General features: G+C 33.0%; 1 protein-coding gene across 1 annotated transcript; it reads left to right on the plus strand.

Moving 5' to 3' along the window:
* Window positions 1-222: 222 nt before the first annotated feature.
* Window positions 223-27,209, plus strand: LOC662616 (homeobox protein Nkx-2.1). The gene is made up of 6 exons (XM_968702.5): window positions 223-743; window positions 4,541-4,746; window positions 12,653-12,813; window positions 12,984-13,079; window positions 18,046-18,132; window positions 26,538-27,209. Exons 1-6 carry the CDS (start codon window positions 484-486, stop codon window positions 26,796-26,798), a joined length of 1,071 nt encoding a protein of 356 aa, XP_973795.3. The 5' UTR covers window positions 223-483; the 3' UTR covers window positions 26,799-27,209.
* Window positions 27,210-27,886: the final 677 nt, after the last annotated feature.

Below are 27,886 nucleotides of genomic sequence, written 5' to 3' on the forward strand. Positions count from 1 at the left end.
AAGTGAAGAGCGGCCCCTCTCGAGTAGTCCCCGCCCCTTTGTTCCGTAAAACCTCGCCCCATAAGACCGTTTTTCCCGTGTAAATCGCTCTGAAAGATCGCTAGGTAAGAGGGCGATTCCCAGCTGGAAACAAACGAAGGTGCGGCTTGGTGCGATTGGTCGATTCGGGCAGTCCCCGCCCACCTTCCGCTTCGAGTACCCAGAATGCAGCGGGGCCCGACAGAAGTGCCATGTACACTTTGAGGACACTCTAAGAGTACGCTTAGGCAAGTTAAGCGCACTTCGCCGTTAAAGAGTCTTACATCAAGAGTGCTCTAAAGAGTGCTATAGCTCGATCACTGATTTATTTATATAGTTAGTCAGTTTGTTTATTGAATTCGGATATCGGAACGACCGGAAGCCGGGCGCTTGTACTTCTTCGTGCATAATCGATGACGGGCGTTTAGTGCGGTGGGTGAGTGCCCTTCAGCGGTCCTGGAGTCCATGTCTGCAGCTGCCAACTACGGGGAAGGGCCCGTGGTGACGGACCGGGGCGACCTCCATGGGTTGCTGCCCGAGCTCAATGGGGTCGAGCTGGCTATGAGCTTGAGTCCCAAGCATCATCATCAAGGTGGACCGCAAGTCTTGAGCCATCTCCAGCAGTTGCATCATTCGACGCCGTTCAGTGTTACCGATATTTTGAGTCCCATCGAGGAGTCGTACAGGAAATTGGAGTTGGCGGCCAATCCGCCGTCGCCCTACAGGTACGACCTCAAGACCTACACCCATCACGCCGTCATTAAAACACACGCTGTGCTGTAATTTCTACTTAAAAACCAAGTGCATATTTTATCACACCCGTAGATCCTGAGATGTTCAACACAAAGTATGTTCAATAACATTTTTGTTTTCGTCCTCATTTCGGAATATTTAAAGACTATTTGCATATTTCACTTTATTAAATGCACATAGTTCAAAAAATATTTACGAAAAAAATATGTCATTTTGCTATTACTTTATTGGCATTTTTTCAACCTTATCCGACGGTTCATCATCAACGCGCATATAACTTGTTCAAATAAAATTAACATAAAAACCACTGGTTTAAACACAATTTACCACTATAGTCATCTTTTATCACAAACATAAGTAGATGATATTTTTTATTATTACATGAAGCGTTCACACCGAAGGCTTGAGTTCAGATATCACGACAAAATGTATTATTCTAATTTTCTTGAAAATTTTCATGTTGTGATTCTAGAAACGGATCTTGTCAGTTTTTTAAGGAAGAGAGAGTCAGCACTCATTTTCAGAACCTTTCTTTTCAAAAAAGTGTACATATTAGACAGATATCTGCTAATTAAAATAACAATTTTGTGTTTTCAAAAGATAGTAGATCCTAATAACAATGTAATAGATGCCTATTAAGGATATAATCAAATAGTGATCACTCATTACCAAAAAAATAATTATAGTCAACTTTGTCTTTAAAAAAAAGCTTAAACAATCATTGTATTTTTCTTGCTTTTGCCTTGTATTTTATATTTTTATCCTTTAGACGGAAGATAATGTATGTACAACTTTATAAGTTAGTATATTTTTATACTTATTAAGTTTCTACGGTGCTAAATCCAAGTTTAAAAAGTGTTTAATTTTTATTGAAAGAATTACTATGAAATGACATGAATTACCAAAAAAATAATTATAGTCAGCTTTGTCTTTAAAAAACAGCTTAAACAATCATTATATTTTTCTTGCTTTTGCCTTGTATTTTATATTTTTATCCTTTAGACGGAAGAAAATGTATGTAGAACTTTATAAGTTAGTATATTTTTATACTTATTAAGTTTTTACGGTGCTAAATCCGAGTTTAAAAAGTCTTTAATTTTTATTGAAAGAATTACTAGGAAATGACATGAATTTCTGATAGTCGTTTTTTGGCTGTTTTTGGGTATTTTATGGACTCTGACATATTTTTTATAAGAGAAAAGTTGCAGAGAGCAATGCGAAAAATGCCAAATTTCACACAGTGATTTAGCAATAGAATGGTGAGATGTGAGATGAGATGTGTAAGTATAATTAATACATTTCATATGCATCTCATCTCACATCTCACCATTTCGTATAGTCAAGAATAGGACTCTTAGGACCAGTTTACAAAAGCGTCATTAATTTAATTCGCAATTAAATGCGTGATTAACTCATCACGTGACCATATTTAACCAATTTGATTGGTCCATTCGCGTTGTTAACTTTTTACAACAAAATAAATTTTAACTGAGCTTTCTATAAATCCTGACATCAAAAACGCAATTCTGGTAGATTATGTAAAAACAATTACGCTAGACATGTCAAAATCATTTTTCATCTTCACAGATAGGTACCTTACCTAAACATTTTTTTTGTATTTTTCTGCATACCTTAAGCAATTTTTAAACATAATTTTAATATTCGATAGATACACTTTAAGTAAAAAAATTACAAGTAGGTATACAGCATGAGTCAGTTATGGATTATTTTTGAAATGTTGTTAGATGCAACCGAAATATTAATTCCAGCTGTCCAGACTTAACTTAATTTTTAGAAAATTACAAAATTAATTTACTTTGTCTTAATTTTTTTATGCAAGTTCAGCGGTTTTCAAAATTTGGAACCATAAATTTAAAGCGATTTTTAGAAAAACTAAGAATTTTCGATTTACACAAATTTTACTTGATCGATTCGTTTTACCATTCTCCATCTACCTCCAAACTTTTGTTAAACCATTCCCTAACACTCTGGGTATATCTGGGTTCTGGAACAACTTTGGTTCCTAAGTATTTAATTTTTTTCGTAGGAAATCGAAATTTGAAACTTATTTGCTACTTATCAGTTTTATAACATAAGATCGGAAATATACACAATTAGAGCAATCTGTGCCTGCAGAACTTCAGCCATATTTTAGCCGTTTATTTACACTTTAGCCACATTTTACCGTTTATTTACGGTCGCACTTTTAAAGATATGTTGTCTTATATTGGTTTTACACAACATATAATGTGGCTAAAGTTACACTGCACTTTCAAGGCTTGCTCTAATTGAGTATATTTTCGATCTTATGTTATAATTTTGTATAATCAATTATACGGTACTTCATGTTTATGCGTTTTTTTTTCTTGTTCTCATTATTCACATTCAAAAAGTTGTAACTTGTAATTTGTAAACATACTAGGTATAACGTGAACATCAGTTTTGCTTGATGGAAGAATAATTACTCAAAAGATTTTGTCGTATACCTCGTTAGATAGAACTCTGTATATGTGTATATTTTTATGGTAACTATAGGTATAACCCGCTTATAATTATTAAACACTACAAGAAGCTTTTGTTTTTATTCTAAAAACGATAAAATATGTACCATAAACTCAAAAATATCATTAAAAATATCTGTAGGTATCTATAAACCCAGTTAATGTGTTGGTACATAATTTGAAAACTTGATATCTTTATGACTTCTTTTTTTTTCGATGATTGATATTTCTCCTGATATTTCTCGAGCCACCCATCAATTAATAATAATAATAATTTAATAATTTAATTTAATAATAATTTAGTCAGTTTTAAGAATTGTTGCAGAACTGCATATTTAAATGTCCTTCTCTAATACAGCTTTTCGAATAAAAAATTTAAAAGTAATTCACATAGTGATTCTAATTCTTTTACAAAAAAATTGTTACCCATCAGTCCAGAAAATTTTTTCTACAAGACATCGCTCTATTTATTATTGAATAGCTAATACAAGTAGGTAATTATTATTAAAAAGCAAAAAAAAATTTAAACTTTGAAAATGCCAATTTATTTCATTAAAAAAAGAAAAATATGATTTATAAAACTTTAATGTTACAAGATTGTTCCCGTTTCGTAAAAATTGAAATTTTTAGAGTGGTTTAAAATTGTAACCAAGATCCTAAATTACAACTGTATCTTGTCAATAATGTCCTGCCTCCTGCTCCTTCAATGTATCCATCCATCAGTGGCGTGCGGTCATCAATCGAAGTAATGACAGTGTTGTAGAAATCTTTGAAACGATGTTTACATCAATAAATATGTAATTATAACTGCTCTTTTGATTACGTTCGAATTCAGTTCAAGTTTTTTAAGTCAAACGCTATAGTTTTTTTTAGAGTTGTTATACAGATAACACAGTATAACAGATCCTGTGTGTTTATTAATGTCAAAAGAATTTACCACCCACATATTCATTACCAAATATATGAAAATTATCCCGAAAACCGAACAAAACCTTAACACTATAAGTATCAAAGATATTTTGTTTAATACGAGTATAAATTATAGTGTTGTAATAATACCTATAAATACTAATATTAAAAAAAAACAACAATTGATTCAAATTACATTTCAGTTATTGTATTATTTTTTTCCTTCAAGTTTCACCGTATGCCACTGACGTCAACAAATTTTTAAGAATATGAAAAATTCTAGCGAAATCTTAGCTGTGTAACAAATACGTAGGTAAAAAATTAAATTGTGTTTGAAAAATTTCGTGTGATTTTTCCAGGTCTACATCCAGCGGAAGTAGTATCAACAACTCCCCCGGAGCCGGTGGCACTCCCGGAGGCGGCGGCTGCAGCATGAACAGCAGTTATCCCGTAATGGGGCAGTTCGGCGGTGGCCAATACTGCCCAGTGTCCGAAAACCTAGGTCTCACCCCCCACTATTCATCAGGATGGTACCAAAGCTCGGCAGCAGACCCCCGATTTGCAAGTAAGTCGAGATTTTTGCCACGCACGCCACAATTCCCACCCATTACCGGCAATGTAAGCGATATGGGGTAATCGATAGGCCCACTTAAACTTGGAATGCCTAAATGGTGGTAAAATGTGAGGCTTTGGTAACGTGATCTGGGTAGCGTGCCCCGGCAGAATGCGGAGGTATTAGCACCCTCGCGGTCTTAGTAACCCGATATGGTGTGTGAATGTGTAACTTCTTCGGTTTTATTGACCAATTAAAAGTGCTGACCTGTGAGGAGAGCAGGAGATGGAGGATTGGGTTGCAGCGGGTCCCGTATTTCCTCCGGCGGTTTCCCGTCGCATCGACATCAATCATCTTCCTGTTCCTGTTTGCATACCGATATTCGTGTAATGTTGTTTATGATCGTGTTACGGAATATTAGGGGCGGAAGGAAGCGATGGGGACTGAGGATTACGCGTTTTTTTCTTTATAAAGATCAAATTGCGAATGCCGGCAAATGTGAATTTTCTTTATTAAACAGCGAGGATTCTACCTTTAAATATTTGATCTTCCCAGACTTGGTACATTTAAGCCGTCTATTTTATTATTTTTTGTATACCATATTTATAATTAAGTACTAGTTGTTCAAATATTTGCAGTTTAATTGAATTACTAGAATTAATTATTTTATTATGAATTAAATACTTGAATCACTCTAGAATTCCTTTGAATTAAGCTAGAAAAGCAATTGTAATCAGAGATGAGGTACTCGGAAAAGAGTACAATACGAGCAAAATCACGCTCAGAACAATCTAATTTGACCAAAAACATAGATTTTTGGTAATTCTGACAAGAACCTAAGCAACTCTTCATGAGAAAGTTAATCAATTTATAGCCTAGCAAATATTTGGGCATTCTAATAATAAGATGTTGAATCCCAATTTAAAAACAAAAATATTTTAAATAAAAATCTGTTGTTAAACAATGAAAAAAATACATTAGTTTTGCTGCTTCTATTTGAAAATAAAATGATTCTTGGTTTAGTTTTGACAGATTTCACTTTTTGATATAAATTTTGTGTAGTACCTTCTCGTAAAATCCTAATTGAAAAGTTCTGTTTATTTTCTTTTTATTTATTTGGTACGAAATATTGAAATTTTTTAAGTCGTTGCAAATGTAGCGCCTTAGTTCCAAAACTTTTTTTTATTTAATTTTTAACATTTTCGGGTATGAATAGAACTTTTCAAAATAACATTAAATTGTCGGAATTATCGGAATTAATTTGGAATCATAGGAATTTGTTTGAATACAATGGCGTTGTCATAGATTATAAAAATCACTGTAATTTCCGGAGAATTTTTTAGAGCTGAAATAGATAAACATATTTTTTTCTAGTTATCGGCCTCTCATCAACTTCAAACAAAAAAAAATAGATTTGCAATAGCAGGTAATATCCCTAGTGCATGCCAAACTGTCGACAATTTAGTGGAGTGGATCACAAAATGCACGAGACAAAATTGAAACACTTTGTTATACCTACACCAGGAGCATTTTGCAAACTATTTCTTGAACAAAATTTACTAAAACAATCTTTGCTTTGTGGGAAATAAGAGAAAAAATAAGAATTTTTAGAATAAATTGCGTTAGTGGACTAAAATATAATATTATCGATAAATAATTTGAAATTTTAAACCGAGCTTTAATTTACTTGCTCTCATTAACGTAGTGATTTAAAAATTTGGGAAAAAATAAAATACAAGGCAAATTTAGGGAGAAATCTTTACGAGGCTATGAAAAATATTTTTTTTCACAATCGTTTTTTAAAATATTTTCATATTGTTGAAAATACTGTAAACTTTAGTAATCAAATTATACCACAAATAAATTATCAGGATGAGTTTATCTAAGTGTATTGTAAAATTAACAAGCACCATTGGCGAAAGGCATCAATACGTAGGTATTTGTTTACATCAGGAATATTAGTTGTTTTTTTTTAAATGGTCTTACTATTTTCCTTCGCATTGATTGTAGATTCTCTTAATATACCTGCTACTATATATATTCTGTCACCATAAAGAAACATTGCTGATCATTAATTTATTTTCCTACTGAGAACGTTTTAATTTTTCTGAGATGAAATTTACTACATATTGTCAGTATAATTTATTTATGGAAATGTTGTTTGCTATAGATTACAATAAAACAAAGCTTGCCTCGTTAATAAAGCATAAAGCTCATATAGGAAAAAATTGTGAGAAACTCCTAGACACACCAAAACTTTTTTTAACACCGTCACGTGTTTCGACAACCATGATGTTGGCATCATCAGGCTGCCAATAAAACTGCCATTGTTGCGACATTCAAGGTTTGAATTTTTTCTTTATTCATTAAGTAGGTATACAATAATATTTATAATAAGTACAAGACGATATTTTTTTATCTTAGAGAGTGGTTTTAAATTTAAAATATCGAAAATATTTTTTATACTATTTTTTGTAATATAGGGGGCATATTTAGCAAAAATCGTTGCTTTAGTCTATTTAGGGTAGATTTTATAATTGCCAGATAAACTCCGGATAAGTTATTAGTGGTATAATTACTATATTTAGTTATAATTGTCACAATGTATTTTTCAAAATTTATCCCCAAGATAAAATTATCCGGCAATTGTAAAAACGTCCCTTAAAGAATTTTGTGAAAGTTAGTAATGTCTCAATTTTGAAAGTGAAAAATTGTAAAAACTTTGTTTTAAGCAAATTCAATGTCAAAAATTGAGAGTATAGATGATAATGAAGGTAATCTTGCATAAAAGCCCCCTGAAATTTATAAAATTGGCAAAAATAAGGTCCAGAATTTGCTTCTTGTCAACCAAAAAATTTTCGTAAAATATTCCGTCAAATAATTACTACTTATTATAACATCGCACTTGATAACGTTCCGTGCTTAAAGATGCCTATTAAAGCATCAAAGTGACGACAAATTACAACTAAATTATTATTTTTCTTTATTTTCCACAAAGCAAAGATTGTTTTAGTAAATTTTGTTCAAGAAATAGTCTGCAAAATGGCAGGCTATTGTATACCAAAGCAAAAGCTGAAACGCTTGAAAAGATAATGATGAATTTTATCGTCATTTAGAATATAAAATTTCATTCCATCCTCCATTATTTCGATTGAATTACTGAGTTATTTTCATTAACAATCATAAACGTCAAATATCAATAATGAACAAAACATCAAAACCAGAAAAACAATAAATGGTTGTAAACTTTATTTCTCTAGACGAGAAAATTTCATTTTACCACGATGTAATCCATGGATAAAATGCCATTCCACCGTTTCCGATAAAATAAATAAAAAATTTCATTCTTGTTTATTCTTTAATTGTTTTTTATTTATCTCAAAAAAATGACTATTTTAAAGAATAAATAAAAATCCTACACTTAAGTCATAATGGAATTTTTACTTGATCGCTAAACTATAAACGTACAGGGTGTTAGGGAATGGCTTAACAATATTTCGTTTGGTAATTTGTCATGACGAGTTAAAAACCCTTGTATAATTTTTCCAAAAAATGCGTACTTTCTTCAAACATTTTTATTAACCGACCTGTTGAGAGCCACTGGGTGGCTCATACACTTATAGAGCCCCATACACAAGCTATTTATCCGACGGATCAGATCCACTAACTAACATACTAAGTCCGCGTATCAGATCTTTATATTCAATTCGAAGATCAAATTCGTTCGTTAGGAGAGAAAAATTCTATATTTCTGATGCAAAAACTTGCAGAATGGATTCGTACGAATTTTTTTTTTTGAGCCATATCGGGCTCATGGTTGTCCATTAACATATAGATATGTTTGGCTCGCCTCGTATCAGATATGGCAGATTATTCGCTTGTGTATGGGGTGCTATTATTATTCCCTAACACGCTGTATATCATAAACAGTTTATGCACACATTTTCCAAAAGTTCGATTGACGGTGACCGTACAATAGCAACCCTAAACCTGGTTTTTTCCAGTAAATATTATTTTTGGTAGCCTCTTCCTACCCAAAATTTTGATGTAACCACAAGTAGGATAGAAGTGTAGGTATTAGGTACACACCTCCTTTTTTGTTATATTTCTTTATATTACCTATGTATAGTAATTACATTATTTTTTTTTTCATTCGCACCCTCATAATACAAATCGAACAAAATTAAATAGTTACATAATTGAATTCGATATGTTTTCCGCTCTTTACACGGTTTGCCAAAGCCAGTCTGGCAAATTTTGATTGATGATGCACCCGCAATTCAAGCGCGCCCTCCCTCATTCTGACCCTCGCAAACAAACCCCACTCCAGGTATTTACCGCAAAATAATAACCCCATTGTTACTCCCAAATCGCTTTCGTTAATTAAACCTGAAAAATACCAGCGCGCGGTGCAACCGTTATTGTCCTCGCATTATTTCAGAAGACGTGTAAGCAAACAGAGCCTCTGGAAGCAATAACTCTGCTCGGAGTGGGCTCGAAAATACACAAACGTACACGTATATAGGTATACACTTACACCATCCATGCATGGATGTGCTATTAGGATGGCAGTAACTAACTGACAGCCCAGCAAATACACTAAGCTCGCTATGTTGACAGAGCACTTCAAATCCAATGACAATACAGTAGCTGGCGAGGGTAGAGGCGGAGGGATGCGTTAATTATCGCTTGCTTAAAAATACATAAATCAAATGTGGAATTTGTTGAATTAAAGAGCGTGTGAAAGTATGAATCGGGAGTATTGTGCGAGGAGAGGAGGGTGTTTCTGACACCCTTGCAGATCGATTTTGCGAAGAATGTGCGTGCCTTGAATAAATATTTATTCTGAAAATGCCCCTGTGTCCATTTCATATTACGAGTGTGGAATAAGAGGGGTGTCTTGGGTAAATATGGACTGGCGGTGGCATGTAAGACAGCAGATGATGATGGCCTTTCAAATTTTGTTTCAGTTATTTATGAGGCTTGAATGGTTTTGAGATGATGGTCGGAATGCGGAGTGTCAAAAGTTTTGAAAAAGGAAATTTCGGTGATATGGAGGTGGTCTGATGAACTAAAATGAATTTCTAAACTCTTCAGTTCACCTTAGTTTTGAGTTCTTTAATAAAATCATTTGACATTCACGTAGTGCTTTCCTTTCAGCGACCATATAATTAAAATGCAGCAGTATCTACTTAGACAAAGTCATTTCGTAAATTATGGTTGTTTTTTATTTACTACTTATCTTTCCTTATTTTTAACTCAACAATAATAATAATACCTAATTTAGTAGCTTATTGCTACTAGTTAGTTGGAGGACGTTTTGCATAAATTACCGAGACTGGCATCTAAAATTTAGTACTACCTAAAAGTCAAAAAACAATATAGATATATCAATATCAAATTTTGATAATAAATAATTCAAATAGTTAGTTGCCAGCAAAATATAGGTCGAAATATCCAAAATTCGCAAAGTTGAAGCGTTCCTTTTAAGAGGTGTTCTTAAGAGTTTTAGCCTAAAACACATTAGTATACAATGAAGATACCTACAATATTTTGTTTTTTTTTAATTTTGGAAGCCGACCCTGTTCAGACCAAAAAATCAAACAAACATTGACGTAATTAAAAAAAACTGTTGTCAAACAATTGTCATCTAGGTAATTAGTAGGAGAGGCTCTACTATTACAATGATAACACAATCTTACAGATTTAATACAATTGTAAGGACAATCCTATCAAAATGCAGCTCCGGCATTCAGAGCGTATACTTAGAGTAGGGGAGAGCAGGGCTAGAAGTTACCAAATTTTGGACTTTACTTTTGTATTTTTTAAAAATCGGAACTTTCAGCCCCACTCTCCCCTATGAAAAAATAAGAAAAAAAGTAACATTAAAAATCTGATATCCACAATAATGAAGTACAGATTATTTTAAAACGCAGTTAAACAGAACCGGACTCAAAATTTTTGAAAACCTAAAAAATATCTCAGTTATTAAAAACAATTTATTTAGACGATTTAGGCTAAAAACTCTTAAGAATAATGCATAGTATCTCGTGTTTAAAGGAATGCCTCAACTCCGCGAACACCCTATATATGCACTAATTAAATTAATAATTAAATTCATTAAACATTTTTTTTACAAAAATGTAATTTGACATACGGTGGCAAGCAAAAATTTCGAGTCACCTTTGACAATTCACTGGCATAAACGTGTGTAATTCCCTATGAAAAATGCCAAAAGTGCCTGAAATTTTTTGCTCGCCACTTATAACCCACTTAATATGCGTATATTTACTGCGAAAATCTTTTCTTATTATTTGTTATGTCATTCTAATGCATGTTTAAATGTCTTTATTCTTTGGCACTGTCAAAATTTACTGTTTTTTCCTGTGTATGGAAGTTTTAACAACGTTTGGCATTTCTTAATCAATTCGTGAAACGTTAGATTATTTTGAACAGATTTTAAGCAATTTTAACCCTTGTTGAGTCTAATTCGAAGACTAAATGTTGTATTAAACTAATTTACGTGTAAATCGGTTCATTTCCTTATTTTACCTTACCGCGTGGATGATAAACCACTCTTTAGCTTTCGTGGATTAAAAATCCACTCGTGAAATAAACGGGTGTAGGTGATTTAGGCCAAAAACTCAGTTTTTTCTGAGTATAAATAAAGATATGGACGCTAAAAATTAATCTAAAGAATTTTTAATAATATTTTTGAGTTGGATAAAGAATATGGAAAGTACCTACAAACAACGGATACAGCAACAAAAATAAGAAATCCTAAACCTACAAAATCGAAATTAAATAAAGAGAGAGGTTGAACCCAGTGGGATTAAAAAATCATTGTGTACAAAATAAACAATATTGAAAGCTCTTTTCAAAAAGCACCATCAAGTGTTATTTTTTCAAAAATTGAGCACATTAATGGCTCATAAACTGGAGCGTGTGTAGGCAGTTACTTTGTTCCGGCTTGTCCGTACAGTTTGGACCTGTACAGGTATGCCGGAGTAAAAACCGGAGCGTGTATAGGAGCCCTTATAGCTTTATTTCGTCATTTAGCAAAATAAGCGATTTTCTGACTTCGTCATAACTCTAGGTAAAGGAATGTAATTTGCTCGTAATTCATCAAGTTGTCGTTAAGAAATTTTTTGAAATAAGTAACATACTTATTTAAGAATTCCTTTTTCCAAATTTTTCTAACGTTTCATTTATAGTTAAAGAAAATGCGATCATTTTTTTAATGTTTTGCCTGTAGAGTTCAGATAAAAACTTTTCACTATTTTTGAATCAAAATTGAAAGATCTTTTGGAAACAAAACAAAAACCCTTTAAGAGCTTTAATACCTATCTACCAAAAAAAAAAAAACAAAAAAACCCTATTTTTTGCATATTTGCAATTTCCATTGCCATGCGGTCATTTGAATTTATAATTAGAACAGACGGTATTTTTTCTTTGTGATTGATAAACTAGTGCAAACTGAGGGAAAAAATGTATTCTAATTAAATACTACCGTTCGAAATTTTATTATTTAACCCTTTAGCTTGATGAATTATTGTCCTAATCAACATTTTCACACAAGTTAGAAAAAAAATGATCACATGGTATATTCCCGCTGATGGGCAGACAGTTGTGGACCACTCTGTATAGTTAAAAAAAAATGGATACAAATTTGAATAGGTTCAAAAAAAATACAAATGTGTAATTGGGAACAAGAATAGATTAAATTACAGCGAGAAATAGAATTTTTAGAGAAATTTTGTGGATTTTAGCTTTCTTACTACCCCATCCTCTTAATTAAATTTCTCAAATCATAAACTTTAATTCCGGTGTGAGAGATGCTCTCTTAACATCAGAACATTTTTGTTAATTATTGTGAATTTCACTCTTCAAATAAGCACAATTTTTGTTTTTTTTTCAGTTTCCCGCTTAATGGGCAGCTCTGCAGCCTCGGCGAACATGGGTCACGGGCTGAACACCGGCATGCCGGGCCTGGGCGCCTGCGCCATGCCCGACTCCAAGCCCATGCAGTTCCCCTTGGCCCAACGGCGGAAGAGGCGGGTCCTCTTCACGCAAGCACAGGTAGGCCTCATGCCCAGTCCCCACCCCTCGGAGGCCTCGAGTGGCCTATCAAACTATAGATTCCATCAGGACTTAAAATATTATATTGGCGTCGGTGGCGCGATACTTTTCCTCATTTCTATCCATAATGGGAAAAATCCCTCGGAAATGTGCAGTGACTGTGTTTGCAGGTTTACGAGCTCGAGAGGAGGTTCAAGCAGCAGAAGTATCTGTCAGCCCCCGAAAGGGAGCATCTGGCCTCGTTGATTCATCTCACGCCTACCCAGGTTAGTTTTAGATTTTACGTTTATTAATGCACGAATAAGTTAGTAAAAGTGTAAAATATTAAAAATTTCCTATTACTTAAAGCAAAAAATAAAAAAGTATATCTATAGCAGGTATGTAAATATTTTGACACGTTTAGCAGAACAAGGTTAAGTAGTCCGACATGATCTACAAGTAGGTGAGGCAGACTATTATTTTTGAATTAAATTTCGCTTAAGGATTCTTTCATGTGAGATCGAGCGCAGCAGCTTTTTTAGTTCAAACTTTTAAATGCAAAAAGTGTACCTATTACTACCTAAATATTAAATTAATTACATGAAACACTAAATTATTATGATTTTTGTCGTAACACATAGATATACAAAGTGATCATTTTTTAAATATTTAGTTCTAAATTACCTAATCTTTAGGCACGGGCGAGCGTTTGTGAGGCGAGCGAATAGCGATAGCCCAGTAAAGAGTGTCGCGTATAAACTTTTATTTTCCCTTCACATATCAATTTTTTATTTTTTTAATAAAGACAATTGCTTTTATACAAGTCCGTGAAACATTACATTACAGGTCTGTTTCTACCTATAAGTAATAATGTTTCTACTGTATAAGTCCGTAAAATATTTCCTATACCTACGTCTCTCCTCGTAACTTATCGTTTACTTGGTTTTTCCATAAACTTTAAACATTAACCTATAGGTATACAATGCCATTTACTAGCAAGGTGAAAACAGTTATTTACTTAAAGTGTTTTGAAAATACATTCCCACATGAGCACTTTGTTTGCGGCACGAGTTCGGCGAGGGTTGCACAAAGTGCCAATATGGGAAGTTGATTTCCAAACAAGTTATAGGTAGGTACAATATTTTTTGTACCAAATATCTCAAAAAAAAATATTTTTTTGATAACTTACTTCTTATTGCTGATGGGTTAGTAACAGGTCAAACAATCATCAAATTGACATGAACTGTCACATATCATAAGAAAATTATCGTTTCCATATCAATACCAACCTATTAAATGTCCCTAACTATTGTTGCAAAGTAAAAAACACCATAGTGTGGGAGGTAACTGGAGGTAACGCTGGAGGTAACTGGGCAATAGTTATCTAAAAGCTATGAGTACAAAATAAAAATAAAAGCAATATATCTAATACCTAATACCTACTGCACCTATACCTTTGAGATGATCGTCGTTTTAAGTTCTAATCACGAAATATACACCCATACTTAATTCTTCTTTAAATTTGCCTACCATTTCTAATGACATCACTTTAGAAAACCAAGACATCTACTGAAGTTAAATGTCAAAAATAGTCAAATTTCGAATAGTAGGTACCACTATCTATCTATTAGGTACCTATAACTTTAACTACAGTACACAAGTTTTTTTTATGATACCTAAAGATCCACTTAGGTAAGAAGAACATTTTAAGCATCTTTTATTCCGGTAAAAAAAAATCTGCTGATATAGTATTGACTATTTATCTAAGTCCATCATAAAATTAGTTATAAAAAAAGAAGACAACTGCATCATGAAAATTCAGAAACTGACTTTTATAAATTTATAGCCTATATTAAGGCCTCATCTGCAGACCCCTACTTAAATTAATATTTAAAAATAATTGCTTCTAAATTTGCAGAAATTGGGTGTTTATTTTTTCAAGCTTCCAATGAGGATTTGAACTATTATAAGAGATAAACCCGAAGTCGATTAAATTAGAGCAAAAAAAAACAACTTTTTTCTTAATTTTGATGAATTTGTAAGATTCCATTATGATATATGATTGTGATACATCGTTGCATTTAAAAAAAAAAGACTTTACAAACAAAAATCAAATTTTGCGTTCATAAGAAAAACCAAAATTGAGCATTGCACCGCTGACATCAAGAACACCTCGGAAAATTCGGTGACAGATTTAGATTTCTTGTAAAAGAGTGTCTCAAAAACTTGTTTGTTAAAACGTCTAGTTCTTTTGGTTTTCGCTTGAAAAAAAAAACAAAAATACGAATTTTCGTATATTTTAATAATTCAAAAGCTGAAAAAGACAATTTTTTACAAGGAATCTGTCTGTCATAGCCTTTTCCAATGCGTTTTTGATGTTAAAATTATAACACTCAACTTTGTTTTTGTTTTATAGACGCCATATGCGATACTTGTATTTTTGGAAAGTCTTTCTGATTACAACGATGTATCACATAATAATAAAAGTGCTTTGAAAAAAACGCCAAAAATATTGTTTCACATACAAAATTTCTACTAAATATACGAGGAGAATTTGTATAAATTTGTTTTGTTTTTTTGCGAAGAATAAACTTCTATTTTCTAGTGTCGTTTAGTTTTTGAAATAAGTAAGCTTGACGGAAATGTGAAGTTTTTGTTCAAAATTTAATTAAACTTTCCAAATCTAGTTTTTCCAAAGCACTCTTCGCAGAAGTGTTTTTTTAAAATTTTGATTAGCATATTGATCCTATCATGTACGAGTAAAACATCGTTGTAATCTATTATATTATATTATATTATACGACATTATATATTATACATATTATTATATATATATATATATATATATATATATATATATATATTATTATATATATTATACGACTATTATATATATTCGTACGACAGAAAAATAGGATAATAATACATTGTACATAGAAGAAATTACAAGACTTTTATGGTAGACAACCATAAAGGAATAAAAACACTTTTCAAAAGTATAAAAAGCGAATATGAAGTCCATAAGAAAATCCAAAGTGGAGTGTTGATCAAAAGCGCCTTGGAATATACGAAGTGAGATTTAGATTCCTTATAAGAACTTCAAGAAAGTGTTAAACTTAAACTTAAACTTAAACTTAAAAACGTAATGTATTTCTTTTAGTTTTCGCTTGAAAATGATAGGTATATCAAATTTTCTTTCAGATAATTTTGCAGCATAAAAATTCACTAAACTCTTATAATAACAGAAATCCCCACAGTGGAACTCGAAAAACAGACACGCTGTATAGACATGCTCTTAGTTAATTTTGCTCGAATTAAGTATTATAATGCAAAGCAAACGGAGTATCATTTTAGTATTTTCGGTTTCATCTAAAAAAACTAAAATACACCACAATTGTCTCACACGCTGTAGAAATAAAGATACATTCTATTTATTTTTATTTTATTTTATTTATTTTATTTGGATAAAAATTAGGTAGCATAATTTTTGAAATCACATTTTTTACAAGGTTAAAAATCCATAATAAGCTATAATTAAATACCAAAAAATGTGCGTTCAAGGAAAATTTTAATAAATTATCGTACATTCAGAACCATTGTTAGAGGACTCAACTTTAGAATATTTTTGATTTACTCATTTGTTTGTTTTCCAAATTTTGGGTAGGTAGGTAGAACTTGTTTAAAAAACTGAACTAAGATTAACAACAGCATCATCCATATTTTTTCCACTAAATTACCCATCAAAGCTCCTCCCTACACCAAAAAACCCACGACCAACACATTATCAACCGGCGTTAGCCGATTACCATCAGCCATCAGATAGATTTGTCGCATCAGTTGGCAACCATGACACTTCCTCCTTTCACAACCGGAGGGAGTTGTCTCTTTTATCCCGATCCGGTGTTTTATGTGTATGTAGCAAATTGGGGACGTCGTCCGTTCTATACATACATGATTGCGTTACAATCACCCCCGGGGCCATTTCTAAACAGCCAGTTACTACCAAACTGAATTACCGCAGCCGCGTCCGATGGGGTGGTTTTCATCGACCAAACTTTCAAGTGCGTATTGTGGAAACCAGCTGTCGCCATTGCATCCAACGAAAAAAATATAAATACATACCGTCCGCGTTTTATTTGATGAAAGCATGCGCTCGCTCCGCTTTGCCAATTAATTACAATTTAATTACGAAACGGGTCATAATTAAATTACCGTGGGACGTGCATCCCAGGAGAAGGTTCAACGCTTGAAGGGGATCGTAAGCAAACTCGCAGAAAGCAATTTGCCATTTAAATGTATTAGCTAGAATTAATAATAATACGAAACTGACTATAATAAAAATCGCTACAAAACCCTATTTGTTTACATAGCGACTTCATCCCCAAGTAATAACCTAACTCGAGTTCTAAACTTTATTATTTTTTGAGATTATAATATGGGGCAACCGTGCGTACATCATAACAGTTATTATTTCTTAACCGGCGGTTAATTACCATAATCCTAGTTTAATACAGTTATAATCCGGGCAAACAGGGGAGGCGGCTCGTATTAATCCGGGATTATATCGCTTAAACTGTCAACACATCATCTGCGATGGGATCACCTGGTGCGTGAGAATTTACCCCTAATTTCCAATAAAAGTACTTTTCCAACACTCCCCATTCAAGTTAATCGCAATAAAAACCGTCCCCAATTTAATTATAAGAATCTCAAGAAGCAAACCGGTCCCTGTCGAGATCGTTGGTCGTTAGCGCGGGTAATTGAGGGTTGATGTGGGTGCGATGTGCATCCGCCCCAATGGGCGCATTCAGTCACCGACAAGTGCTCGACTACCGAACCTCACGTATGATCCCATAATTGGAAAAGAATTTATTCTTTTATGCGGCCCGAGGAGGGTTAGATTCTTTAAAATTTATTTCCTGTTTATGAATCATAGAAACGAATATTTACAAACAACAATCGCCTGCAAAAATCTGTCTCGTTAATCAGCTTTCAAAAAGAATAAAAAATGAAGTCGTGAAAGGTCCATCGCGCCTCACACATGGTCGCGTCTTGCACGAGTGGCCATCAGGCTCTCACAAGGAGTAATTAATGTCTAAACACTCGCGACGAACACAGCTTCCTAATCAAGAACTCTTCACCTTGTTGACATACTCTGCTGCTACTGGTTTGAAATAAGACGGGCATATGGAGAAAGCCAGATCGGTGTTTGATTAGCGGTTTTTTTTTCAAGCGATGATTTTGTTGTTGCAGGTGAAAATCTGGTTCCAGAACCACCGGTACAAGTGCAAAAGACAAGCCAAAGAAAAGGCGATGGCCGAACAAAACCAACATAATCAGGTAAGGAAAGTTCAGGGTTTCTAATCCTATAACAACAAAAATGGAACGTTTACCCTTCAGTAAAGCATCAAAGAAGGTAGTGTAAGGTTTAGATGTGAAGTGGGCATAAGCTGATTGTGGGGTTTAGATAAACACAAAAAATGAGGCAGCGAAAGTGAAAAAACCCACCTATTTTCTTCTAATTTTAACTTATTAAAAATACCACAAACTGTGTTATTCCACTAAACCATTTGACAAGTGCGTTTTCCGAAGCGTTTCAACAATTTGCAGAATTATTATACAGGGTGTATCAGACTACCTGTGTTAATTTTAACAGATAACAGAGCACAACAAATAAAATATTTTATTATTTGTAATTTTTCAATAAAACTTTCGACAATTTACTTAAAATTTAAAAAAAGAAAACATTAAAACGTGCCTATGGGTTCAAAAATAAAAGTACCGAACTACACCAAGTTTACATTTTTTTTCTTTTATACCAAGTTTTCTGCTTACTTACTGATAACTAAAATATATTGGAACACTTCAAACGTCTTTTTTTGCGAAACTTTGTTAGAACAGAGCAGAAAGGCACTAAATCAGCTATACATGATTTTATTTTTCCTTATTTTCAAGCGTTTTAGCATGTGTTGCTCAGCCAGAAATAATTAGAAACGCAATTATTTTGCCAAATTTAATTAAAAATACGCCGAAACATCACAGAATTATGTCGCAAATGGTGTTATTTTTGCTTCTTGGACCGCTTAAGTGAGAGTTTGTTAAAACAGAAAGAAAAGTTACTAAACCATGAGTTAAAAATTTCAATATTTTTGCTTTTTAACGTTGTTTAACGAGAAACGCGAGTATTTGGAAAAATTTCGATAAACATAAACACGGAAGTGTGCAACAAAATGTGAACAGTGATTTTTTTTCACTTTAGATTTGAGACAAATGCGAGTTAAAAACACGTCATCAATAGTAAAAATCTGTTTTCCTAACGAGTTAAACACAAGGTTTTCCAAAATTCGTTTAGAAATTTCAAATTTTCAGCATCAATAATTAATTTAAGTGTGGAAAAGTGCAACTTTTCTTAATTCAGTTAAGAAAAAATATTGAAAAAATATAGAATTCCTCACCGAATTTTACAAAATGTCAAGCGTTTTATCTTGTTTTAGAGAAACGCAATTATTTTGCAAAATTTCTCAAAAATTAGCAAAAAAAAACAAAAAATAACCAAAGATTGTTAAAATTAAGCAATTTTTCGTTTTCGAGGTGAAATCGCAAATTTTTTGCAAAATTTCGCTGAACGAACTTGAAAAATGAATATTAACACATTTTTCATTCAAAACACAATTATTTAGATTAGAAAAATTTTGTCAAACCATGAATTGGAATGAAAATTGTGTTATTTTTGTCTTATACGTTTGCTTAATCATAAAAACTCAGTTTTTGCGCAAGTTTGAAAAATCACAGAACTGATTCAAAAATTACATTAATTAGGTTTTTTATCCAAAAAAAATACAAATTTTGCAAAAATTTCCATAAAAATAAACCAAAAAACCACCTAAATGGGTCGGAAATATTGATAGTTTTATGTTAAAGGCAATAATGCAATAATTTTATTTTACAAAATTTCCTCAAAAAAAATTAAATTTGTAGTATGTTTTTTTCAAGCGCTAAAACACGCATTTGGTATAGGTAATAAGTTATTATTATTACTAATAATTCAGTTTTTAAATAAAGAGAAATCAGTAAATTAGTTCAAAAATATTTGTTTTTTAACTTTTTAGCACGTTTCCGAATCAAAAACACTAATAACCAAAATGAATTTTTGAGAAAATTTTTAAGCCGCCCCCTGACTTGCCGCCCGATGCGGAACACCCCTGGCTGGCGTGGCCCTGAATCCGTGTCATTTTTAATTTTTCAAAAGTTTTGAATCAATCTTTTTTGTGGTGGTTTGTAATTCTTTATTGACGTGATTACCAAATTGATAAATATTTAATTTGCTTTAAAATATCAACAGGTGAATGAAAATTAAGCCCAAACAATTTTTTCTATAGTTGTGTTGAAATTATCCTAACAAAATCTGGGAAGCTTAAGCAATCAACATGGTTAAAGTCTTATGAAGAGAGGTATTATGGTGTTTGCCAGAAAAATATGTTATTCGGTCTACATTAAAATAAACTGACCTGATAGTACAAAAGAAGAAGCAGTCAGTAACATTTTTGATGTTGCAAAAATTGTCAAATACCTATACTTTATAGTGAATATTTAAAAACTTTTTTTTCGACTTCAGTGTCAGATTTATACTTAATTATTCAATCGATACACATTGGTTTTATCTAGTGGTTAAAAACATTGTAAACTAATGCTATTTTCGTTATGATAGAAACGGATAATTTGAACAATTTAAACCAACAATGAAAATTGTTGGTGTGATTAGTGATTATAACCTAATTATTAAACACTGACGGCTGGACACACAAAAAAAATAGAATTTTGCAAAATGTTATAAAGTAAAGTTATTGTATTTGTCGAATTTTATTACGTGGTGAAATTAACATACGTTTGTCTGATACACCCTATATAACAAAGTACCTGCCTCGGATAATCTGTGGAAAAAAATACTTATGACGCCATATCTCGAGCTAATGGCGTTTCTGCTTGCATATCATGCTAAAACATTAATGCGTTTTTTCAATATTTGTGGGTTCCTCATTTTGCTGTACCTACTGTAGCTGACAATATAAATAAACAAGATTAAAATTAATGAAAGGAAACAGATTGGGAGCAATTTTGCCTCATGGAACGGCATTCCTACTTTTACCAACAGCACCTGTATAAATAAATAATAATTAAATGGTTTTAATGAAAGCACGGTCGAGCCTAAAGCTTATCCTCCCAATCACAAGAAATTAGAAATGCAAATTCTAACTCGAATTTTCGCTCGTGGCCGGTTCTCCGCGACCTTCTTGCGCATCAATTAACTCAATGTTTGCTTTTAATCCTCCACTCATTAACGTTTCGAATGGAAAGTTGCGTATCCGCTCGCAAACACACAATTCCTCGATTTGTTTGCCTTTCCAAAAATAAAATATTTCCATTGGGAATGTCGGGGACGACACTGAACGGTAGCCGAGAGCTCCGGTAGAAATACCGGACAGGTGCGTTGGATCAATATTGATGCAGCAGCCATGCTTGTTAAAAGTTTGACATTAGGTCATCGGGTATGTTCTATGCCGAAATCTCCTTCGTTTTTCGATCGAAATAAGACACGTTCAGAGTTAAATAGAGGCATAACGAAGCGAGGATGTTGGACAAATACAGACCACGTCACCTACACGGACAGTTCCTACCTCGCTCAGTAAATACCATCCTTAAGTAAATAAAGCCATTCGAAAGCTTCATTTCAGCTTGTCTTATTAAGTCACGTTTAAATGCGGACAATCAACGGATAAACACCACAGATTGACAAGCATTATTTGGAAAATTTCGTAATGTTTGTCGAAGGACTATGTGCGAGCGACTTCCGTAGTCTGATTTTTCGGTGGGAATTTCACAAGGACTTGTTTTGGTAGCCGTGGCCCAAGCGCAACCACAAAATGAGTCCAATAATAATTAATTAGCAAAAATAACAACATCTGCGCCCATGTTATTAAAAATAATATTATTGATACGCTCCAGCTATTTACCCATTATTTTTGCAAGATTTCAAATTATGTATTTTCTCCTATGACTATGACAAAATACATAAGTAGTCCGAAAAAACACGAGTTTTGGAATCTAGCAGAAAATAGTATATTATTATGCGAGTTTTATAAGACGTTGTATGGCACGAATGGTTTTGGAACACGACGAAGGAGTGAAGTGAAGAAGAGTGTAATATACTATTTTTTCTTCTTTCTATTTTTGTTGATTGTTTTTGTTTAATTTAACTATTTTCTCTTAATTTTGTTAATTCTTCGAGCTTTATCAATAAACGACTTGACGCTGATGACTGATGACACCCAACCCAGCTTTGCCAATACAACTCCTAAAAATTTACCAAAAGGAGTTGCACAAAAGTTCTCTTTGTGAAACCAAAGTAGAAAATAGTGTATTATAATACAAGTTTTATAAGACGTTCTATTGTGGCACGAATGGTTTTGAAGCACGACAAAGGAGTGCTCCAATAAAATGAGTGCCACAATTAAGTCTTATAAAACGAGTGTAATACAGGTGTATCAGAAATACGTGTCTTATTGCTAACAGGTAACAGAGCTCAACAAATAAAACATTTTTTTCCAATTTATAATTTTTCAATAAAAAATTCGCAAATTTACTTAAAATTTAGAAAAAGAGATCATTCTGTATTGAGTAGCCGCCTATGGGTACAAAAATAAGAGTCGAATTATTTTCGTTGTGATAGAAACGGACAATTTAAACAATTTAAAATAACAATGACAATTGTTGCTATGAATACAAATTAATTATTAAACACTGACAGGCTGGTTTGCCCAAAAGAAAAGAGGAAAACAGTGAAAATTATAAAGAAGAATTTTACAAAATATTATATAGAAAAGTGTTAATATTAACACACATATTTCTGATACACCCTGTATACTATTTTTTCTACTTTTAATTTTTATTGTTTGTTTTTGTTTAGTTTACTGTTTCCTCTTAATTTTGTTAATTATTCGGGATTTTTCAATAACTTGACGCTGTTGACAGTGATGACAGTGATGACTGATGACACCTAACCCAGCACTGCCAATGCAACTCCTAAAAATTTACTAAAAGGAGTTGCACAAAAGTTTTCTTTGTGAAACTACTTTCAGTTTCACAATGAACACTTTGTGAAGCCAAAGTAGAAAAAAATAGTTGTGATCATAATGAAAATAAGCTTTCTGTTTTGTAATTGAATCCCTTATGACAACTTTAAAACCAATAAAAAATTCAACTATTTCATGCAGATTTTTTTGAAAATTCATTACATTTGAATTTTTTCGTTGGGAATGAAATGATAAATCGTCCATTCATTCTACAAGTAAAGTTTCTAATAGTAACTAAATGGCCAATTTGTATTCTTAGAAAGGTGTTATTATTTTATTGCTTACTCACCACGGACATTTGGCTTTGTCGCTTTGTCTTTAAGTACGCTACGTAAACAAACGTTTATTAGTATGTAACACAGCTGACAGCTATAGCAACTTTAAAAATAATGACTATAGTTACTAAAAAAAAGCCTATAACTTTTGATTGGGTTAATGTCCGAACCCATCACTCTTGAAAAAGCCCATCGGCCCGCGTCCCAAATCACTTAATATTTCGTATGACAGCCTCCAATAAAACAAACATCAACTTCCGTCGGAAGCTGACGAATGAAGAGACGTTAATATCTGCCATCTGATTGAATTAACGATGATTGAGTGATCTGTTAATGCCGTCGCGAGCTGTATCACGCCATCTTGACCCAACATCACGATTTTTTCAACTCTCAATCATTTGCAATATTTGGGCTTGCAATCAAACTGTAATGAGCTGACAATGGAAACAAATTTGTCGAGGACGCTTCGTCAATCAATAAAATCCACGCGGAATTGGGTAAAAACGGGAGAGGTGACCCCGTGGATGGTGGTTATATACAGTTCAGGAGTGACGGTTTCGAGTGAAGGGCGAGGGTCGTGACGTGGCCACTTCAAACTCTGCGTGCTGCGTGTGCTTTCAAGAGGTCTGCAGGACGGTTTATCGACGAGATAGGCAAAAACTAAGGGGCGGCGGGCGACGAAAAGGGCCGAGTTGGAAAAAACGTTGCCTCAAAAGTGAATTTTCAACATTTTTACAAGAATTTATTTACAAATTTTAATTCGAAGGGCAAAAATCACAACATCGTCACATTTATTCTCCAGCTTTCCAATAAAATATGTAATAATAACCTTTATTAAAAAAAAATGTGAGGAGGCAATGTCGAACCAATGCTATTCTGCCATGTGACCATTTGAATTTATAATTAGAGTAGGCTCTTTCAATTTTTTAACTTCGATGAAAACGCCGATTGTGATAATTGAACAAGCTATAGGGTCAAATAATGATGTGTTGTTATTCAATTCAATTAGAATAACTTTTTTTCCTCAATTTCTACTAGTTTTTCAATCCTAAAGACACAAAACCGCGTACTCTAATTATAAATTCAAATGGTCGCATGATACTTAAAATCTCTCTCAAAACAAAACAAAACATAAATTTTCAAATATAAACCAAAAATAACTAAAACTAGTAATAAATGCGAAAAGAAAATAATATAATTTTTAAGTAATACTAAAGGAAAAATTGATACCTATCTGTTCTGAACACTATTGAAAAAATGTAAATAATACAAATAATAATACAAAATGAAAAACAAAAACAGCAAAAGAAGAATACTCAAGTCGGGTGTCATCAGCAAGTGCATGAATGGATGAATGTTATCAGAATTTAATATGTCGAAAGTAAATAAAAGATACAATAAAGGCCCTAAGACGGAGCCTTGGGGTACCGCTCATTTAAATAATGAAAAAAGAATTTTAAGGAGTTTTCCTTGAAACTTTGAAACTTAAGTTTAGCACAAAGCAATGATTGATTAATTTTATCAAAAGTCTTCGAAAAGTCGAGTGATATGTATACAGCATTTAAGCCACTGCCGGGTCTTTGATTATATTATCTAAAATATTGGTTAGTGAAGCATTTGTACTGAAATTCTGAACTCCGATTGTGAAGAAGGAAGAATATTTATTATAAAAATTAACAAAAACAAACAGTTCTTCTATACAAATAAAAAAAGCAATGACGACTAACGTCATACACTTTATTAATTCATAATTATTTTTGGTTATTTATAATACTATTATTAATATTACAATTGTTTAAATTTAAGAATTCAAAAACAAAATTAAATGGTTTACTTCGAGGACAAACAAAAGATGAAGGTATAAAAAATATGGTAATAAACTCGTTTGTCAATGGGCAATTAATAAACTCAACTTTTAAAGGAACTCACTCGCTATCGCTTGTTCGTGCTTTAAACAGTTTCGTTTATTAATCGCCTTCATTAACAAACTAATTTATTAAATAATTATAATAGGACTGAGGTCACTATAATTTTGTGGTTCACTTACTTTTGGTAACGGCTTCACTAGAGTGGGTTTCCAAGATTTTGAAAAATATACAGATTCTAAACAAGAATGTGAGTTACGTATTTATCAGAAAAAGGCCTGCTAAACTTTAGCATTATAGGAAAATGGGTGTTTTCAGGAGATTTTAAACCAAATATTTTTATGTTTTCTACAACATTTTATTATTGTTATATTAATTTGATTCAGAAAAGTTGCTTTTCCTGTTTTAATTTCAGACACACAAAAGTTACGAAGCTGGCGATATGCTTCCCAATCAACATCAAGTTTAGTTTGTTTAAATTGTGTTAGAGCTATGTCTCTTTTTTTTCATAAGTTTATATGTTTATTTCTTAACAAAGGTTAATATTTTTTGTGAGTTTTTTAGTGAGTAAATGGGCATATTTGACAAATAATTTTATAAAGTTATAATTAAAAATATCTAAATCCTACATCATTTTTTTAAATCTTCAAGAAAGTCGGAGAACAAAAATTATTTGTAATCTCTATAAGTAACATAATTCAAAAACTTAAGAGTGATTTGAGGTGCAATGTATAATTCGGTGATCGAAAAAATCTCTGTATTTAAAGTTCCATCAGAATCAATTATCATGTCTGTAAAATTAGTATAAATCACATCTACAGGATTTCTCAAAGTTGGCGATTTCCGAGTTCAGAGCATTGTAGAGAAGCACTTCAGTAGTACAAACACAGAAAAAAAAATAAAGATTCGGAGTTTGTCTCAAATGCAGGTTAAAAGTTTCAGTGTTTATTGTTATTTATGGTGAAGATGACTGTAGACAATAATAATGTAAAACTATTCTTGAAAAAGTTACCTTAATTTTTGAGTAAACAAATTTTAAATTTTTGTAATTTTTCTTAAAAATGAAGAGGCAAATTACGAAACTTTTTTTTAATTCCAAAATAAAGCAATTTTTTGAGTTTTTTTTTTAAGGGCAACTGATTCCTCATCCAAGTTTTCGATACAATCATATTTTAATTTAAGTTTTAAAAGGATCGCAAAGACACGGAACAAAAATAAATTTTGGGAAATGTTTTATGAAATTGTTAGAATCCATTGTGAGGGGTTACGTGAATTTTGTTGAGATAATAAAGTGGTTCTTCTCTCTCAAAATTGTATTTTATTAAAATGGTGAATTTAAGCATGGTGTAACTTTTTCAATAGCCTGAAGATGACCACTAGTGAGTCGAAACGTGCAAACAATTATTATATTGACAAAAAAATGTTTTATTGTTTGTGAGATTAATTTTAGTTTAATTATTTGCGTTTCCTTTCAGTCCTCCAGCTCGCCGCGTCGGGTGGCCGTGCCCGTGCTGGTCAAAGACGGGAAGCCCTGCTCCGCCGGCTCGGGGAGCACCCAGACCTCCTCTTCAGCGACCTCGTCCGACACATCTCGCACCCAACAATCCCCCGTCTGCCAGCCCCAACAACAGGCCCAATGCATGGGCAACGGCAGCTTGGCCATGGCATACCGACAACAAAACAACTACCAACAACAATGTGGGACTTATCTGCCCCTTCAAACAAGGGCGTGGTAGTGACACCGTGAATAAAAAATTGAGCGATACTTAATCATACATAGTCGAATTTTTGGGTCATATCTCGTCCTGTTCCTTACTAATCCGGTGATTGTTGAGAGTGTGTGTGGTGTATTATATACAGGGTGTTCCTCTTTCCCCCAAAATTTGCAATAATCCGTGCAATTGCGGACCGGACAGCGCACGGTTACTGCAGTGTAGACTGTACATTAGGTGTACAATTTATTGTTATTAATTGTACAAACAAAATACACGTTTTATGTAAATATTAGGTAATATTTATAAATGTAGTGATGTAAAAAAGTCACTCGTATGTACAGATTCTTAGGGTTATAATGGAAAATGCACCGTCATGTCATGTAACTGTGTTTTTAAATTCCTCCTCAATAAAAATGTATAAAGCATTAGGAATCTGACGTTTTAATTACCCTTGGTTCAAGGCAGTGGCGTAGCAAAGTGGCTACACTAATTAAAAACACAAAACTCAAATGGTCACGCAGTGGCGTGCACTGACAATCCTTATCGCCCATTGACAGGAGAACAATATTGGTAGTGCCCTGACATTGTAAATTCCTCGTTAATAGCGCCACCTTTCCTCCCATTGAGCAAAAGTACCACCCATGGTCCAGCAGCCACCCACGACGAAGCATGACTTGAAAAAATTCGTTCATTAAATTTCTACATCTCGAAAACTGCTTTGGCCGACTGGGAGATGTTTAACTGGTGATGACAATAGACGTCAACAGAGTTGACAGGTCTTAAGGGTGTGTTTACACGAGCCAGGGCCGTCGCATTGGGCATTAAACGGTTCTATTGTTGGAGGTGTCAGTTAATATTAGAGAATTAAAATGTGTGCAGGTCCGTTGGAAAAGTCACAATTAATTCAATTATGGTATCTCGCGTTGGTGAGTGGCGACCACCCGCCGGAAAATCCTAGCCAATTTTCAACTATGAAAGCGTGGAATTTGGGCGGGATGGGTTATTAGCCGCGATTCGAGACGCATTAATGTCACTTTATTATTCTTCAGTAAATGAGTGTCTCGTGAGATTAGGAACGTGGAAAGTGGAATGGCAGGTGTCAGTTTGTT

The sequence above is a fragment of the Tribolium castaneum genome, chromosome 3 (genome assembly GCF_031307605.1).
Source record: "Tribolium castaneum strain GA2 chromosome 3, icTriCast1.1, whole genome shotgun sequence".
Lineage (NCBI taxonomy): Eukaryota > Metazoa > Arthropoda > Insecta > Coleoptera > Tenebrionidae > Tribolium > Tribolium castaneum.

What these genes read in the sequence shown, in the direction of transcription:
- LOC662616 (XM_968702.5), top strand. Translation starts at nt 484, where the DNA reads ATGTCTGCAGCTGCCAACTACGGGGAAGGGCCCGTGGTGACGGACCGG. An exon ending in AGCAGACCCCCGATTTGCAA is followed by an intron (nt 4,747 to 12,652) that starts GTAAGTCGAGAT and finishes TTTTTTTTTCAG; the next exon opens with TTTCCCGCTTAATGGGCAGC. An exon ending in AACAAAACCAACATAATCAG is followed by an intron (nt 18,133 to 26,537) that starts GTAAGGAAAGTT and finishes GTTTCCTTTCAG; the next exon opens with TCCTCCAGCTCGCCGCGTCG.